Below are 17658 nucleotides of genomic sequence, written 5' to 3' on the forward strand. Positions count from 1 at the left end.
TAGCAACAGCCGCAGCAAAGAAATCCCCAGAAAATCTGGCCGGCTTCTGGCGGGGAAAATGCAAGGATCAGTGGTCTCAAAAAACCATTCAGATCGTCTCCTTCCTCGGGTGGGCACCTAAGCGAGGAAGAGTATTCGGAGAACTCGGCCCATCAGGCCAGCGACCTTGGGCCTCCTGGTCCCGACCTGTTAGGTCGTGCCTGGAGGAGGGAGGAGCGGCACGGGGGAGTGGGGGCGGAGCCAGAAGGGCGGGCCGAGGGGCGTGGCGTGGTCGGAGGGGCGTGGCGCCGCCGGAGGGGGCGTGGCGCGGCCAGACACGCGGCCGACAGGACGGGGCGGGGCGTGGCAGGTGATGTGGTCGTGCGGTCGGTGGGGGAAGGTGGGGCGGAGAGAAGCGGGATCTGGGCGTGTCGGGGGCGTGTCGGGGGCGTGTCGGGGGCGTGTCGGGGCGTGTCGGGGGCGTGGCGTGGCGGGGGCGGGGACGTGGTGGGGCGGGGCGGGGGCGGGGCGCGCACACGGGGAAGATGGCGCTGCGTCTGCTGCGGAGGGCGGCGCGCGGAGCGGAGGCGGTGCTGCCGAGGCTGTGAGTTCGGGTCCCCAGTTCCCCGCGGGCACCCCGCCGGCTGGTCTCCGCGTGCCGGGCCGGCCCTGCTCGGCCACCCACACCCCGCGAGGCCGCTCATACTGCATCCGGGAGGGCCCCTGCAGAAAATGGGTAGAAAATACTAGCCGGCGTAAACTGTACTCTTAACCCTAGTGCCGTCCAGCCCCCAAAACAAAACTAGGGTCTCCCCACAAATGTAAACCTTAACGTGCGCGTGATACTTTGTAAAGGAGCCCTGGTGGCGCAGTGTTGGAGCACTCTATTTGCCAGCCGGAAGGTCGGCGGTTCGAACCCCCTGCCCTTCTGCTGGAGAGAGTGGCAGTCAGCCTTGGAAACCTATGGGGCGTTTCCTCTCTGTCCTGTGGGGTCCCTGTGAGTCGCAGTCCACCTCGGGCAGTGGGGTTGGGTTTGGTGGGTACTCTATGGAAGAAACGGCCCCAGGTTGAAGAAGCTAGCAAGAACACGCTCCACTGGTTTGTTTAGCATAGCAGTTGCCAAACTTTTTTGGTCCCGGGACCCCTATCGAAAATAAAAAAAAACCAAACCCACTGCTGTCGAGTCGATTCCGACTCATAGCGACCCCTATACACTACTAGAAATTGAAGACCCCAAAGAGCTTTTGTTTTTTATCTAATGTTCGTGGTGTGAGAAATTAAAACAAACTTAGAAAAATTTTTATTCATTTAAAAATTAAACCCATTACATTTTAACACACATATTTTTAATGAAACGTAACTGTATTTTCCAAAATAAAAATATTTAGTGAGAGGCATCTTTTTACATTTTTAAAAATCTTTTTGTCTTAATAGAAGACAGCTGGATTCTCCTATTGGCACTTTTTTGGGGAAATATACAAAGAAATTCGGGGCTCACATAAATGCTGATAAAGGAGATTTCCCCAGACCTTTTCAAAGGGTCTCGGGGGACGGACACCCACCCCTCCACCCCATGTCCTTGGAGCGCACTTTGAGAACTGCTGGTCTAGCACTCACCATTTGCCAGATGAGGAAACAGGCTCAGAGAAGTTTAGTGACTCTCAAAGCTGAATGACCGGATATGGTGTTTAGAAACCAAGTCTATGGCTCCTGGTCCAGAACTTTTAACATCTGCTTGCTCTGTGCTTTTTGACTCACCAGTGCCCTGTGCCAGTACCCACCGGGTCTTATGCAGCCCATCTTCCTGTTTCCTAGATCCAGGCCTGGAGGAGCAGCCAGGGCTGTGTACCCAGACACTTCCAGGATGTTCCTTTTCTGACCTGTAGGGGGCCTGCTTCTGTGGGCCGTTCAATAATGTGTCCAGTAACCACACACAGTCACCCACCCCTAACACACGTGGGCCTCAGCTCACAATGCTTCTCACCTACCTTAGGACTCTGGCTCATGGTCAGCACACCTCCACAGTTCACCAAGACCACAGGCAGCAGATTTTCAGCAATGGGGTTTCGTGGAACCTACGGAAAAACCAAACCAAACCTGTTGCCATCAAGTTGATTCCAACTCATAGTGGCCCTACAGGAGAGAAAGAGTAGAACCGCCTGTAGGGTTTCCAAGGAGTGGCTGGTGGATTTGAACTGGCGACCTTTTGGCTAGCAGCTGTAGCTCTTAACCACTGTGCCACCAGGGCTCCAAGGAGCCTACACCAGGCGTTATATCAGTACAGGTTGTGGCCCCTTCAGAACACGGAGGCTGGGAGAAGTAAAGGAGCTGAGTGTCAGCTTGGGAAGGTCTGCTTAGAGTTACCTTAATTTCTAACGCAGTTGGTTTGTACTTCTGTAGCTTCAGATTGGTGGATAGCTTCTGGCGGCTTTTCCTTCTGTGTGTAGAGTATCGGCACCGTTGCTGATGTTGTTGTCAGTTGCTGTCAAGTTGGTGCTGAGTCATGGCAACCTTAGAACAAAAGTTGTCCAGTCCTGTACCACCTTCATGATTGTTGGTGTGTTTGAGTTCATTGTGGCTATTGTATCAATCTACCTCATTGGGGGTTTCCCTCCTTTTCGCTGACCCTCTACTTTACCAGCCGTGATGATCTTTTCTAGCAATAGGTCTTTCCTGATAATGTGTCCAAAGTGAGCCACAGTCTCACCATACTCACTTCTCAGGAGCGTTGTGATTGTATTTCTTCTAAGACTGATCTGTTCATTCTTCTGGCAGTCCACGGTGTATTTAGTATTCTTCGCCAACACCACAATTCAAATGCATCAGTTTTTCTTCTGTCTTCCTTTTTAATTGTCCAGCTTTCTTATGTATATGAGGTAATTGAAAAGACCATGACTTGGTTGAGGTGCACCTTAATCATCAAAGTGACACCTTTGCTTTTTAAAACTTTAGAAGAGGTCTTTTGTAGCAGATTTGCCCAGTGCAGTATGTCATTTGATTTTTGGACTGCTACTTCCGTGGGCGTTGATTGTTGATCCAAGTAGAATGAAATCCTTGACAACTTCAGTTTCTTCTTCACTTATCATGGTGGTGTTTATCAATCCACCATGGACGGTAGGTGGGGACCTTTCCTGACCTCTCCTTGCAGTCCTCTACATTTGCTCCTGTTGCAGTGCTCTCTCTGCTGCTTTCCTGCCTACCTTGTCTCCAGCCATGATAGTCTTGAGTCCCTCTTGCCCCGTGGCCTCTGCTCAGAGAAAGGCAGTGCCTCAGATTGTGGCTTCTTGGAGGGAGAGCTTTTCCTGCCCACTGCAGCCACAGCTGTTACCCACCATGTGCCAGGCATAGTAAGGCTCTTTGGCACCTCCCTCCTGAAAGTTGACTTACTCTTTGGTGAAGAATTGATTTGGAAATATTCCAACAACTTGGCCTCCTTTTCTCAGACCTTGCATATTCACTCCCACCTCTGGTCATTTGTACGACTTCCCTGTGCATGGTACGCTTTTCCCTAGATAGCCTCATGGCTGTTCCGTCACCTCTTCCAAGTCTTTGTTCAAGTGTCCCTTTCTCAACGAGGCCTTCCCTGACCTCTGATTTAAAACTACAGCTCCTCCTGTCCCAACACACACATCACCAGGATTCCTCCTTCCCTGTACAGGACGACACTCCAGATCTGTGTGGTGCACACAGGCTGTGCCCAGTTTCGAGGTAGCCAGGAGGCCAATAGAAAAAGGGCACCAATAACTAATACGAATTTCTCCATAAATATCACATCCTTCTGATCAGAGCCTGAACACACGTTAGCACGTGGAAAGTAACTTTTATTATTTTACAAGAATCAGACGGCATACAACCGGAAACATTCTGTAATGAGCCCAGTTGCCTCGACTCACTCCTGACTCATAGTGACCCTATAGGACAGAGTAGGACTGCCCTGTAGGATTTCCAAGGAGCCACTGGTCATTCAAACTGCCCAGCTTTTGATTGTCAGCCGAGCTCTTAACCACTACGCCGCCAGGGCCCCTCTGTAATGAGCAGTCCCCCCAAAAGCTGTCTGGACAGATAATGATTCTTCCTTGCACACCCCACTTTGTGTTGTGGGTGAAGGGCTTAAATGAGGCCCTACCTGCTGCTGGTCTTCCCGTGACCAGGTGGGTCCCCTAGGTGGACTGTATGCTTATGACATTTTGGGCTAAGTGACTGGGTGTATCTTTTTAATTTAACCCTGCTAACAGACATCCTATTGCATCATGCCCCCTGACTTCTTGGTGGGGGTGGTGGGGTGGGTGTGATTAGCCCAGAACTGTATCTTTTTAGCCCTGCTAACAAGGAGCCCTGTAGTGCAGTGGTTAAGCGTTCACCTGCCAACCAGAACGTCTGCAGTTCCAACCCACCAGCCGCTCCTCAGGAGAGATGTGGCAGTCTGCTGCGGTTAAGATTTATAGCCGTCGAAACCCCACGAGGCAGTTCTGCTCTGTCCTATAGGGTCGCCGTGAATCAGGATTCGACTCAATGGCAGTGGGTTTAACAAGCATCAGGCCTCAGTAGGCGTGGTGGTTTGTTCTGAGGCCTGAAGAAGCCAGCTGGGAGAGGAAACCATATCCGTCTGGCTTGTCTGAAGGACTGACTCCTCACACCTATTTTATTTTTCTCCTCAGCACTTATTCTCATTTCACATATTTTACTTGTTTACCTTATTTATCGTCTGTCTCCTACCACAAAATATACTCACCATGAGGCAGGGATTTTCATCTGTTTTGTTCAGTGCTGCATCCCCAGTGCCTAGTAAGTCAAATCCAAGTCATGGGGACCCCATGTGTGCAGAGTAGAACACTGCTCCACAGGGTTTTCAAGGCTGTGGCCTTTTGGAAGCAGATTGCCAGGCCTGTTGTCTTCTTAATTTTTTTTTAATTGTGCTTTAGACGAAGATTTACAAATCAGTTTCCCATTCAGTAGTTTATATGTGAATTGTCCCGTGACATTGGTTGCAATCCCCACGGTGCGTCAGCACTCTCCCCGTTGCCTCCCTAAATTCCCCATTTCCATTCATCCAGTTTTCCTGCCTTCTCATATTTGCTTCTGGGCAGATGTTGCCCTTTTGGTCTCATATAGATGATCATTCTAAGGAATACTTTCCTCACTGGTGTTATTATTTATTTTATAGCCCGGTCTGTTACTTGGCTGAATGGTGATCTCCGGGAATGGCTTCAGTTCCAAGTTAGAAGGGCGTCTTGGGGGCTCCTCCAGTCTCTCTCAGAGCAGTAAATCCGGGATTTTTTATGAATTTGAATTTTGTTCTACATTTTTTCCTTACTCTAACTGGGACCTTCTACTGTGGTCCTGGTCAGAGTGGTCAGTAGTGGTAGCCAGGCACCATCTAGTTTTTCTGGTCTCAGGCTAGTGGAGGCTGTGGTTCCTGTGGTCAGTTAGTCATTTGGACTAATTGCTTCCTTGTGTCTTTGGTTGTCTTCACTCTCTGCTGCTCTAGATGGAAAGAGACCAATAGTTGTATCTTAGATGCCTGCTCGTAAGCTTTTAAGACCCCAGATACTACTCACCAAAGTAGGATATAAAACATTGTCTTTATAAACTGTGTTATACCAGTTGACCTAGATATTCCCTGAGACAGAACTGTCTTCTAAGATGCCTCTGGGTGGGTTCAAACCACCGACCTTTCGTCTAGTAGTCGAGCGCCTAACTGTTGGCACCACCTAGGGGTTCCTGGCACAGAGTGAAAAAAAAAAAAAACACCTTGCCATTAAGTCAATTCTGATTCATAGCGACCCTATAGGACAGAGTAGAACTGCCCCGTAGGGTTTCCAGGGAGCAGCTGGTGGATTCAAACTGTTGACCTTTTGGTTAGCAGCCAAGCTCTTAAACACTGCACCACCAGGGCTCTACCCTCTCAATAAGTTATTGCTGAATGAATGAAATTCCAGAATTATTTTCTGAACACCCCATTTACCTAATATGCTTACATTATATACACTTTTCCTTCTGACCCGCGTCCCTTTCACCCCAGCTGTATTTATTAGAGACCCGTACTTCAGATAACATCAATATCTATGTGGTTGTGCCTTTTTAAAGTAAGGGATATTATGACTGCCGGGCCTTGGGAACTGGAACAAGCATTTCTTTTGCTTATTCACAGTTGAACGTGTCAGTTCTCTGATTGGCTTGATGTCTTTGGCTAAAGGGTGTGAATCTCAGCCAGTGGTGTGTTATTACCAGCCCGTAGCTGCTGTATGTACTGTTACCATCAGAAATCCTTGGTGAGTAGATTTATTAGAGAATGAATATATATGACTTTTGAGTTATGGAACAGATCTTGTCTAGATGTGAAAAACCTGAGCATGTTGGTATATGAAAACGTTCAAAGCAAGAAGTACAGGGATAAAGTTAACTTTTGAGATACAGACTTACAGACGCAGATAAACTTGTCTTTGTTTCTGTTATTATCTACTTCTCTGTTCAACAGAAAGGCAACAACTGGTTCTTGAAATTTTAATGTGTGCTTGTATTAAGTAGTCTTGACTTTCACTGTAGGATTTTTTTTAGGGGGCATGGTTGGCTTAATTTACATATAGTAATATTGACTGATTTTCAGTGTTCAATGAGTTTTGACAAATATTTAGTCACGTAACCACCACCAGAATGATGGCTGTAGAACATTTCCTTCACCCCAAGCTTCCTCATATGAGTCACTTTGCAGTTAATCCTTTCCTCCCCCACTTAGTGATGTGTCACTGTGTGACAGCTGGTTCTCTGGGGGAAGCAGTTGTGGGGAGACCTCATTTGTAGCATTTGCTGGATGGTGTAAACACTCGCACCCTGATTAATGGACTCTCGTGAGTCATTATACGCTGACCTGTATATGGCAGCCCAGGCATACCATTGCTGCAGTCGCTGTTTCCTGGTTGTCACTGAACTTTCACTATCATTTTGCCATTCCTAAGATTTTTAATAAGTGGAATGGTACAGTGTGTGGTTTTTTGTGTCCGGCTTCTTTCACGTGGCATAATGATTTTGAGATTCATCCGTGTTGTAGGTATCAGTAGTTCATTCCTTTTCTGTTGGTGAGAAGTATTCCTTGTATGGATATGCCACCTACTGCCGTCAAGTCAATTCCGACTCATAGTGACCCTACAGGACAGAGTAGAACTGCCCCATAGGGTTTCCAAGGCTGTAAATCTTTATGGAAGCAGACTGCCACATCTTTCTCCCACGGAGCTGCTGGTGGGTTCAAACCACCGACCTTTCGGTTCGCCGCAGAGTGCTTTAACCACTGCACCACCAGGGCTCTTTGGAGATACCACCACAGTTGGTTTAATCCATTCATCAGGTGATTTGAGTTGGGTGTTAGTTGTTCCCAGATTTTAGCTATTATGAATAAAGCTGCTGTGAACATTCAGATTCGTGTTTGGACACGTTGCACTAAATATCTAGGAGTGTAATTGCTAGGTCACATGAAGAGTGTATGTTTAACTTCAAAAGAAACCATCAAACTGTTTTCCAAAGTGTCTGCCTGTATCCCATTTTGCATTGCCACCAGTAGTGTATGAGAGCTTCAGTTCCTCCACATCCTTGCCAACACTTGGTATGCTCCGTTTGTTGTTGTTGTCATTGTGTGCCATCGAGTTGATTCTGACTGATAAGACAGAGTAGAACTGCCTGCTGGGGTTTCCTAGGCTGTCATCTTTACAGGAGCACATCACTGGGTCTTTTCTCCTGCAGAGTGGCTGTGAGTTTGAACTGCTGACTTCTCTGTTAGTAGCTAAGCTCTTAACCGTTACACCACCAGGGCTCCTTCTATTTTTGTAGCCTTATCTTTTTTTTTTAAATTAATTTTTATTGTGCTTTAAGTGAAAGTTTACAAATCAGGTCAGTCTCTCATACAAAAACTTACATACACCTTGCTATACACTCCTAATTGCTCTCCCCCTAATGAGATAGCACACTCCTTCCCTCCACTCTCTCTCCTCATGTCGGTTCAGCTGCAGACCCCCTCTGCCCTCTCATCTCCCCTCCAGACAGGAGATGCCAACATAGTCTCATGTGTCCACTTGATCCAAGAAGCTCATTCTTCAGCAGTATCATTTTCCATCCCATATTCCAGTCCAATCCCTGTCTGAAGAGTTGGCTTTGGGAATGGTCCTGTCTCGAGCTAACAGAAGGTCTGGGAACCATGGCCTCTGGGGTCCATCTAGTACCAGTCTGACCATTAATTCTGGTCTTTTTATGAGAACTTGGGGTCTGCATCCCACTGCTCTCCTGCCCCCTCAGGGGTTCTTTGTTGTTTTCCCTGTCAGGGCAGTCATCAGCTACGGCCAGGCACCATCTAGTTCTTCTGGTCTCAGGCTAATGTAGTCTCAGGTTTATGTGGTCCTTTCTGTCTCTTAGGCTTATAGTTACCTTGTGCCTTTGGTGTTCTTCATTCTTACTTGTGTAGCAGTATCTTATTGTTGTTTGAGTTGCATTTCCCTTATGCCTAATGATACTAAGCATCTTTTCATGAACTTATTTGCCACCGTGTATCTTCTTTGGTGAAGTATCTGTTAAAATCCTTTGCCACCTCCATTTTAAAAATGACTGGTTTGTCTTTTTAGTGTTGAGTTTAAGGAGTCCCTGGGTGGTGCAAACAGTTAAGCGCTGAACTACTAGCCGAAAGGTTGGTAGTTTAAACCCACCCATAGATGCCTGGGAATACAGGCCTGGTGATCTGATTCCAAAAGGTCGTAGACTTGAAATCCCTATGGAACAGCTCTACTTTGCACACAGAAGTCACAGTCACTTCAGTGGCAACTAACAACAACAACAACAAGAGTTTTTTATATATTCTAGATAAAAGTCCTTTGTTGAATATATGCTTTGCAAACATTTTCTTCAAGTTTGTGGTTTGCCTTTTCATTTTCTTAGTGGTGTCCTTTAAAAAAAATTTTTTTTGGAGATAATTTTAGACTTATGAGTTGTAAAAATAGTACAGAGAGCAGCCCTAAGGCCAGCTTCCCTTTACATTCGCATCTTACATAAAACCATAGAACTAAGAAATTTATTTAATACTAAGAAAGTAACCTTGTTATAATACTGTTAACTGAAGTATAGAACTTATACAGATTTCACCAGTTTTCTACTGAATGTCCTTCTTCTGTTCCAGGATAGAGTCCAAGATCTCACATTGCATTTAGTCATTGTATCTCTTAGACTCCTCCAATTTACGGGTTCCTCACTCTTTCCTTCTCTTTCGTGACTTTGACACTTTTGAAGAGTTGTTGCTGTTAAGAGCTGTCAAGTCCGTTCTGACTCATAGTGACGTTATGAACAACAGAACAAAACACTTCCCAGCCCTGCCCCATCCTCACAGTTGTTGCTATGTGTTAGCCCATTGTCGCAGCCACTGTGTCAGTCCATTTTGTTAAGGGTCTTCCTCTTTTCACTGACCGTGTACTTTACCAAGCATGGTGTCCTTCTCCAGTATTGGTCAATTATTTTGTAGAATGCACCTTAACCTGGTTTTTTCCAGTGTTTTCTCATGATCAGACTGAGGTTCTGCATTACTGGAAAGGATACCACAGGGGGCGTGTGCCCTTCTCAGTTCGTCATATGGGGTGGTGGTTATGATGTTGCTATGTATTACTGTGATATTAAACTTGACCACTTGGCTAAGGTGGTATCTGCCAGGATTCTCCACTGTAAATTTAATATTTATTTTATTGTGCCTTAGATAAAAGTTTACAGTGCAAATTAGTTTCTCATTCAAAAACTTAAACACAAGTTGTTTTGTGACATTGGTTGCAATCCCCGCAATATGTCAGCATTCTTCCTCTTTCTACCCCAGGTTCTCTGTGTCCATTTGTCCAGTTTTCCTGTCCCTTTCTGCCTTCTCATCTTTGCTTTTGGGCAGGTGTCACCCATTTGGTCTTGTATACTTGATTGAACTAAGAAGCACATTCCTCACATGTGTTACTGTTTGTTTTATAGGCCTGTCTCATCTTTGGCTGAAAGGTGGTGTTCAGGAGTGTCTTCAGTTCTGAGTTAGCAGTGTGTTTGGGGGGGCATAGTCTCCAGGGTTCCTCCAGTCTCTGTCAGACCAGTAAGTCTGGTCTTTTTTTGTGAATTTGAATTTTGTTCTACATTTTTCTCCCGCTCTGTCTGGGACCTTCTATTGTGATCCCTGTCAGAGTGGTCAGTGGTGGTAGCTGGGCACCATCTAATTCTTCTGGGGTTAGGCTGGTGGAGACTGTGGTTCATTGGTACATTAGTTCTTTTGGACTCCTATTTTCCTTGTGTCTTTGGTTGTTTTCATTCTCTTTTGCTCTGGATGGGGGGACCAGTAGATGTAGCTTAGATAGCTGCTCTAAACTTAGTACTTTTCCCTTTCTAAAGACTAAATATTTTGAGAGTGATACTTTGAGACTATGCAAATATCCTGTTTTCTGCTTAAATTTTCAGCCACTAATTTTAGCATACAACAGTGGCTCTTTCCTGCAGGAATTAGTATGGTGATATTTTAATGGTGATTTTATATTTCCCTCATCTCTTCTACATTTATTAGTTGAATTATTCTGTAAGGAAGAATTGTTGCATCTTCACTTATTTATTCGGTTGCCTTTATGTTTATTCCCCCACGTGTCTGTGAGTTTGTCATACTGTGGGGGCTTGTGTGTTGCTGTGATGCTGGAAACCATGGCACCAGTATTCAGATACCAGCAGGGTCACCCGTGGAGGACAGATTTCAGCTGCGCTTCCAGACTAAGACGGTCTAGGAAGAAGGACCCAGCAGTCTACTTCTGAAAAGTATTAGCCAGTGAAAACCTTTTGAATAGCAGCGGAACACTGTCTGATATAGTGCTGGAAGATGAGCCCCCAGGCTGGAAGGCACTCAAAAGATGACTGGGGAAGAGCTGCCTCCTCAAAGTAGAGTCGACCTTAATGATGTGGATGGAGTAAAGCTTTCGGGACCTTCATTTGCTGATGTGGCATGACTCAAAATGAGAAAAAACAGCTGGAAACATCCATTAATAATTGGAACCTGGAATGTACGAAGTATGAATCTAGAAAAATTGGAAATCATCAAAAATGAAATGGAATGCATAAACATCAATATTCTAGGCATTAGTGAGCTGAAATGACTGGTATTGGCCATTTTCGATCGGATTATATGATTGGGAATGCTGGGAATGACAACTTGAAGAGGAATGGTGTTGCATTCATCGTCAAAAAGCATGTTTCAAGATCTATCCTGAAGTACAACGCTGTCAGTGATAGGATAATATCCATACGCCTACAAGGAAGACCAGTTAATACAACTATTATTCAAATTTACACACCAACCGCTAGGGTCAAAGATGAAGAAATAGAAGATTTTTATCAGCTGCTGCAGCCTGAAATTGATCAAACATGCAATCAAGATGCGTTGATAATTACTGGTGATTGGAACGCGAAAATTGGAAACAAAGAAGAAGGATCAGTAGTTGGAAAATATGGCCTTGGTGATAGAAACAATGCCAGAGATCGAATGATAGAATTTTGCAAGACCAACGACTTCTTCATTGCAAATACCTTCTTTCACCAACATAAATGGTGACTATACACGTGGACCTCACCAGATGGAACGCACAGAAACCAAATTGACTACATCTGTGGAAAGAGACAATGGAAAAGTTCAATATCATCAGTCAGAACAAGACCAGGGGCCGACTGTGGAACAGACCATCAATTACTCATATGCAAGTTCAAGCTGAAACTGGAGAAAATCAGAGCAAGTCCACGAAAGCCAAAATATGACCTTGAGTATATCCCACCTGAATTTAGAGACCATCTGAAGAATAGATTTGACACACTGAACACTAGTGACCACAGACCAGACGAGTTATGGAATGACATCAAGGACATCATACATGCAGAAAGCAAGAGGTCATTAAAAGACAGGAAAGAAAGAAAAGACCAAGATGGATGTCAGAGGAGACCCTGAAAATTGCTCTCGAATGTCAAGCAGCTAAAGCAAAAGGAAGAATTTATGAAGTAAAAGAACTGAATAGAAGATTTCAAAGGGCGTCTCGAGAAGACAAAGTAAGGTATTATAATGACGTACAGAGCTGGAGATGGAAAACCAAAAGGCAAGAACATACTCGGCGTTTCTCAAGCTGAAAGAACTAAAGAAAAAATTCAAGCTTCGAGTTGCAATAGTGAAGGATTCTATGGGGAAAATATTAAACGATGCAGGAAGCATCAAAAGAAGATGGAAGGAATACACAGAGTCATTATACCAAAAAGAATTAGTTGATATTCAACCATTTCTAGAGGTGGCATATGATCAGGAACCGATGGTACTGAAGGAAGAAGTCCAAGCTGCTCTGAAGGCATTGGCGAAAAACAAGGCTCCAGGAATTGATGGAATATCAATTGAGATGTTTCAACAAACGGATGCAGCGCTGGAGGTGCTCACTCATCTATGCCAAGAAATATGGAAGACAGCTTCCTGGCCAACTGACTGGAAGAGATCCATATTTATGCCTATTCCCAAGAAAGGTGATCCAGCAGAATGTGGAAATAATAGAACAATATCATATCACATGCAAGCAAAATTTTGCTGAAGATCATTCAAAAACGGCTGCAGCAGTATATCGACAGGGAACTGCCAGAAATTCAGGCCAGTTTCAAAAGAGAACGTGGAACCAGGGATATCATTGCTGATGTCAGGTGGATCCTGGCTGAAAGCAGAGAATACCAGAAGGATGTTTACCTGTGTTTTGTTGACTATGCAAAGGCATTCGACTGTGTGGATCATAACAAACTATGGATAACACTGCGAAGAATGAGAGTTCCAGAACACTTAATTGTGCTCGTGAGGAACCTTTACATAGATCAAGAGGGATACTGATTGGTTTAAAGTCAGGAAAGGTGTACGTCAGGGTTGTATTCTTTCACCATACCTATTCAATCTATATGCTGAGCAAATAATATGAGAAGCTGGACTATATGAAGAACAGGGCACCAATGTACAAGTCTCTTTTTGAGTCTCTGCTTTCGAGTCTTCTGGGCATGTACCTGGGAGTGGAATTGCTGGGTCATATGTTAGTTCTGTTTTTAGGTTTTTGAGGAATTGCCTTACCGTTTTCCACAATGGGTGTACCATTTTGGATTCCCACCAGCAATAGATAAAAGTTCCAATTTCCTCGCCAATATTTGTTATTTTGTTTTTAAATCCTAACCATCCTAGCGGGAATGAAATGGTATCTCATTGTGGTTTTGATTTACATCTCTCTGAGGCTAATGACATTGAACATCTCTTCATGTGTTTGGTGGGCATTTGAATATCCTCTTTGATGAAATGTCTGTTCAAGTCCATTGCCTTTCTACCACTGGGTTATTTGTCTTTTTGTTATTAACTTGTCAAATTTTTCCATATATTTTGGTTATTAGTTCATGTTGGATGTATGGTTTCCGAAAATGTTCTCCCAGTCAGTATCTTGTCTTTTTACTTTTTTGGTAAATTCTTTTGATGAACAGAAGTTTTTAGTTTTAATGGGGTTCCACTTATTTATTTTTTTCTTTTGCTATTTATGCTTTTGTTATTATATTAGATAATCCATTGTTAAATGCGAGGCCCGACAGTGTTGCCCTACATTTTCTTGTAAGAATTTTATGGCTTTAGTTTGCACATTTAGGTCTTTAATCGATTTTGAATTTGTTTTTGTGTATGGTGTGACACACAGATCCTGTTTCATTTTCTGCATGTGGAAGTCCAGTTTTCCCAACACTGTTTGTTGAAGAGAGTCTTCTTTCCCCATCGAATGGACTTAGCACCCTTGGCAAAAATCAGTTGACCAGAGATGTATGGGTTTATTTCTGGACTGTCAGTTCTATTCCATTGGCATATATGTCCATTTTTATACAGTACCAGGTTGTTTTGATTACTGTAATTGTATAATATGTTTAGAATCAGGAAGTGTGAGTCCTCCAACTTTGTTCTCTTTCAACATGACATGAGCTATTCAGGGCCTTTGGTCCATAGGGTTTTCAAAGGCTGATTTTTCCAAAGTAGATCACCAGGCCTTTCTTCCTCTGGGTGAAGTGAAACCTCCAACCTTTTGGTTAGTAGCTTAGCTATGCTAACCGTTTGTACCATCCAGGGGTTCCTTTTGGAGAACAGCATTTAGAAATCAAGGTCTGGGCCCTAGGTTTCCCCATTGCTACTTCTAGCCTCTCTCAGTTAATAGAGCTAGGAGATATATGCATACTAACTCACGCATACATAGACATCTCTATCTATTTGTCTGTCTGTTTAAACAAAAACTTGAGTCCATTAATACCAGTGACTCCAACCCAACATTCCAGGCTCCAGTCTGGCATTATTCCTATCCTTACTTGTAACTTCTCTCTCAGACAGTGAGAAACCTAGTTCTCATTATCTACAATATTTTTTACTCATTTATTCAACCCTAGTATACAAATAAAAAAAAAAAAGTATACAAATAAGGAGCCCTGGTGGCCCAGTGTTTAAGAGCTACAGCCACTAACCAAAAGGTGGGCAGTTCATTTTCACCAGTTGTTCCTTGGAAACCCTATGGGGCAGTTCTGCTATGTCCTATAGGGTTGCTATGAGTCAATCAGCTCAACGGCAATGAGTTTTAGTACACAAATAGTTTTAGAATTTTTAACCTATATCCATATGAGAAATGAATTTAGAAACTAAAGTACTGTATTTGTGTACAGTTCTTTCTATTTTTAATCTTAAAGTATCCAGTCAAAAATGCACATTTTCTAAAGTTACTTAGGTCAGCTCCTTTCTGTCCCGACCCTTACAAGTGTGATTATGTGGTTCATTTGTCATACAGCTAGAGTCATTTGTCAGTCTGCATTCTACCTTTCCCTGCACATCCTAGTTGATTAAAAAAAAAAAAAATTACAGTCAGTAAAATACGCTTTTCTCTGGTTCTGTGATTTTAACAAATGCATAGAGTTATGTGTCTACCACCACACTTTCATACACAAAAGTTCTTCCACCTCCAAGTGCTCCCCCAGGCTACCTCTTCATAGACAGTACGTCTCTGTCTAAAAGCCTGGCACCACTGGGCTGTTTTCCTCCCTATAGTCTTACCTCTAGCAGGGTGTCATATAAATAGGATCAAACAATGTGTAGCCATTTGGATCTGGCTTTTTACTGACAAAATGTATTTAAGATTAAACTGTGTTATTGCATGGATATTCCTTTTTTTTTTATATAATTTATTTTTGTTGTTGTTGAGAATATACACAGTAGAACATATACCAGTATAGCAATTTATATATGTACAGTTCAGTGACATTGATTACGTTTTTTTGAGTGGATGTTCCTTTTTATTGCTGAGTAATATTTTGTAGTATAGATACACCACAGTGTGTTTATCTGTTCACTGGTCTCCAGTTTTTGGCAATTATGACTAAAATTCCTATAAAATGTCTTGTAAACATATTTGTATGAAAATGTTTTAACTTCTCTTGGGTAGATACCTAGGAGAGAGTGTTCTAGGTTATATGCTAGTTGTCTTAGTTACCTACTGCTTCCGTAACAAAGAATAACTACAAATAAAACCCGTACAACACCTGTTGCTGTTGCTGTCAATTCTGACTCATTGCAACCGTATAGGACAGAGCAGAACTGCCCCATAGGGTTTCCAAGGAGCGGCTGGTGGATTTGAACTGCTAACCTTCTGGTTAGCAGCGGAGCTCTTAACCACTGCCCTACCAGGGCTCCAGACTACAAATAGGTAGCTTTAAAGAACAGGAATTTATTTTCTCATAGTTTTGGAGGCTAAAAGTCCGCTTCAGCATCTTGGCCATGTTGTTTACTTGTGTGGACCTCTCCCCTAGTCTGGAGTCTGCCACCAGCCCTTGGCGTTCCTTTGCTTATAGACAGGTCCTCACATGGAGCCTGTCTTCCCCTTGTGTGTGTCCTGTGTCTGTTCTGCTCTTTGCATAACTCAGAAGTGATTAGGGTAGGACCCACCCTACTCTGGCATTGCCTCATTAACGTAACAAAAGAAAACCCCTATTTCCAAACAGGATCACATTCACAGGGACAGGGGCCAAGACTTCAATACATATTTTGGGGGAATGCAGTTCAATCCACATCAGTATTTAACATTGTCTTTTTTTTTTTTTTTTTAATTGTGCTTTAAGTAAAAGTTTACAAATCAAATCAATCTTTCATATAAAAATTTATACACACCTTGCTATATACTCCTGATTGCTCTCCACCTAATGAGATAGCACACTCCTTCCCTCGATTCTCTATTTTCTTGTCCATTTGGCCAGCTTCTGACCCCCTCTGCTGTCTCAACTCCCCTCTAGACAGAAGATGCCAACATAGTCTCATGTGTCTACTTGATCCAAGAAGCTCACTCTTCAGTAGTATCATTTTCTATCCCATATTCCAGTCCAATCCCTGTCTGGAGAGTTGGCTTTGGGAATGGCTCCTGTCTTGGGCTAACAGAAGGTCTGGGGACCATGACCTCTGGGGTCCTTCTAGTCTCAGTCAGACCATTAAGTCTGGTCTTTTTACAAGAATTTGAGGTCTGCATCCCACTGCTCTCTTGCTCCCTCAGGGGCTCTAACATTGTCTTTTGAGTGGTAACATTTTTTAATTTTTGTAATGTTAAATTTGTTGACTACTTTTTCTTCTATAGTTCATGTTTTTGTGTCCTGTTTCAGAAATTATTGACTAACACAAGGTCATGAACATTTTCTTCTAGAAGTATATTCTTAGTTCTCACAGTTAGGTCTGTGATTCATATGATAAATATAATTTTTGTATGTGGTGTGAGCTGAGTCACATTTCCTTTTTTCACATGAGCTTATCTAATTGTTCCGAACCCTTTGTTGAAAAGACTATCCTTTCTTCGCTTTTGTAAAAAATGAATTGCCTATGTAAGTGTGGGTCTCTTTCTGGACTTTCTGTTTTGTTCCATTCATCTACATGTTTCTGTTTATGCCAGTATTACACGCACTTGATTACAGTAGTCTTGAAATAGGACTTATTCTCTGTTTTTTCACAGAAAGTCCTTGTATTTCCATATAAAGTTTAAAATCAGCTTATCCATTTCTACAAAAAAAAAAAAAAAGTTTGGCAATTTTGACTGGGATTGTATTTTTGGATCAATAAATCAATTTGGAGAGAAATGACATTTTAACAATTTTGTATCTTCCAATCCGTGAGGGTATATCTTTCCATTTGTTTAGTTCTTCTTCAATGCCTGTCAGCAGTCTTCTGGTTTTCAGTGCACAGGTCTTCTACATCTTTTGTCAAAGTTATCACTAAGTATTTTTTTTTTCTTTGGTGATTTAGATGAAGGTTTACAGAGCAAATTAGTTTCTCATTAAACGATTAATATACGTATTGTTTTGTGGCATTGGTTGCCAACCCTGTGGCGTGTCAACACTCACCCCTTCTTCACATTGGGTTTCCCATTTCCATTCATCCAGCTTTGCTGTCCCCTCCTGCCTTCTTGTCCTTGCCCCTGGGCTGGTATGCCCATTTAGTCTTGTATACCTGGTTGAGCTGTGTGTATTGTTGTCTGTTTTATGGGTCTGTCTAATCTTTGGCTGAAGGGTAAACCTCTGGAGTGACTTCAGTACTGAGTTAAAAGGGTGTCTGGGGTGATAATCTTGGGGTTTCATATATTTTAATAAATGTTATAT

General features: G+C 43.2%; 1 protein-coding gene across 6 annotated transcripts in view; it reads left to right on the forward strand.

The window, feature by feature from the left end:
- The first annotated feature begins 513 nt into the window (after positions 1 to 513).
- CLYBL (citramalyl-CoA lyase) overlaps positions 514 to 17658 on the forward strand; it is a 341524-nt gene continuing 324379 nt past the window's right edge. For 5 of the 6 annotated variants that reach the window (XM_049867122.1, XM_049867123.1, XM_049867120.1 and 2 more), the window contains exons 1-2: positions 536 to 583; positions 6131 to 6251. In XM_049867122.1, the coding sequence (XP_049723079.1) occupies positions 6160 to 6251 (92 nt within the window). In that variant the 5' untranslated portion in view covers positions 536 to 583; positions 6131 to 6159. Of the gene's footprint in view, positions 584 to 6130; positions 6252 to 17658 lie in introns of all 6 variants that reach the window. The other variant, XM_049867124.1, reaches the window with a different exon arrangement.

This window comes from Elephas maximus, chromosome 23 (genome assembly GCF_024166365.1).
Source record: "Elephas maximus indicus isolate mEleMax1 chromosome 23, mEleMax1 primary haplotype, whole genome shotgun sequence".
Classification (NCBI taxonomy): domain Eukaryota; kingdom Metazoa; phylum Chordata; class Mammalia; order Proboscidea; family Elephantidae; genus Elephas; species Elephas maximus.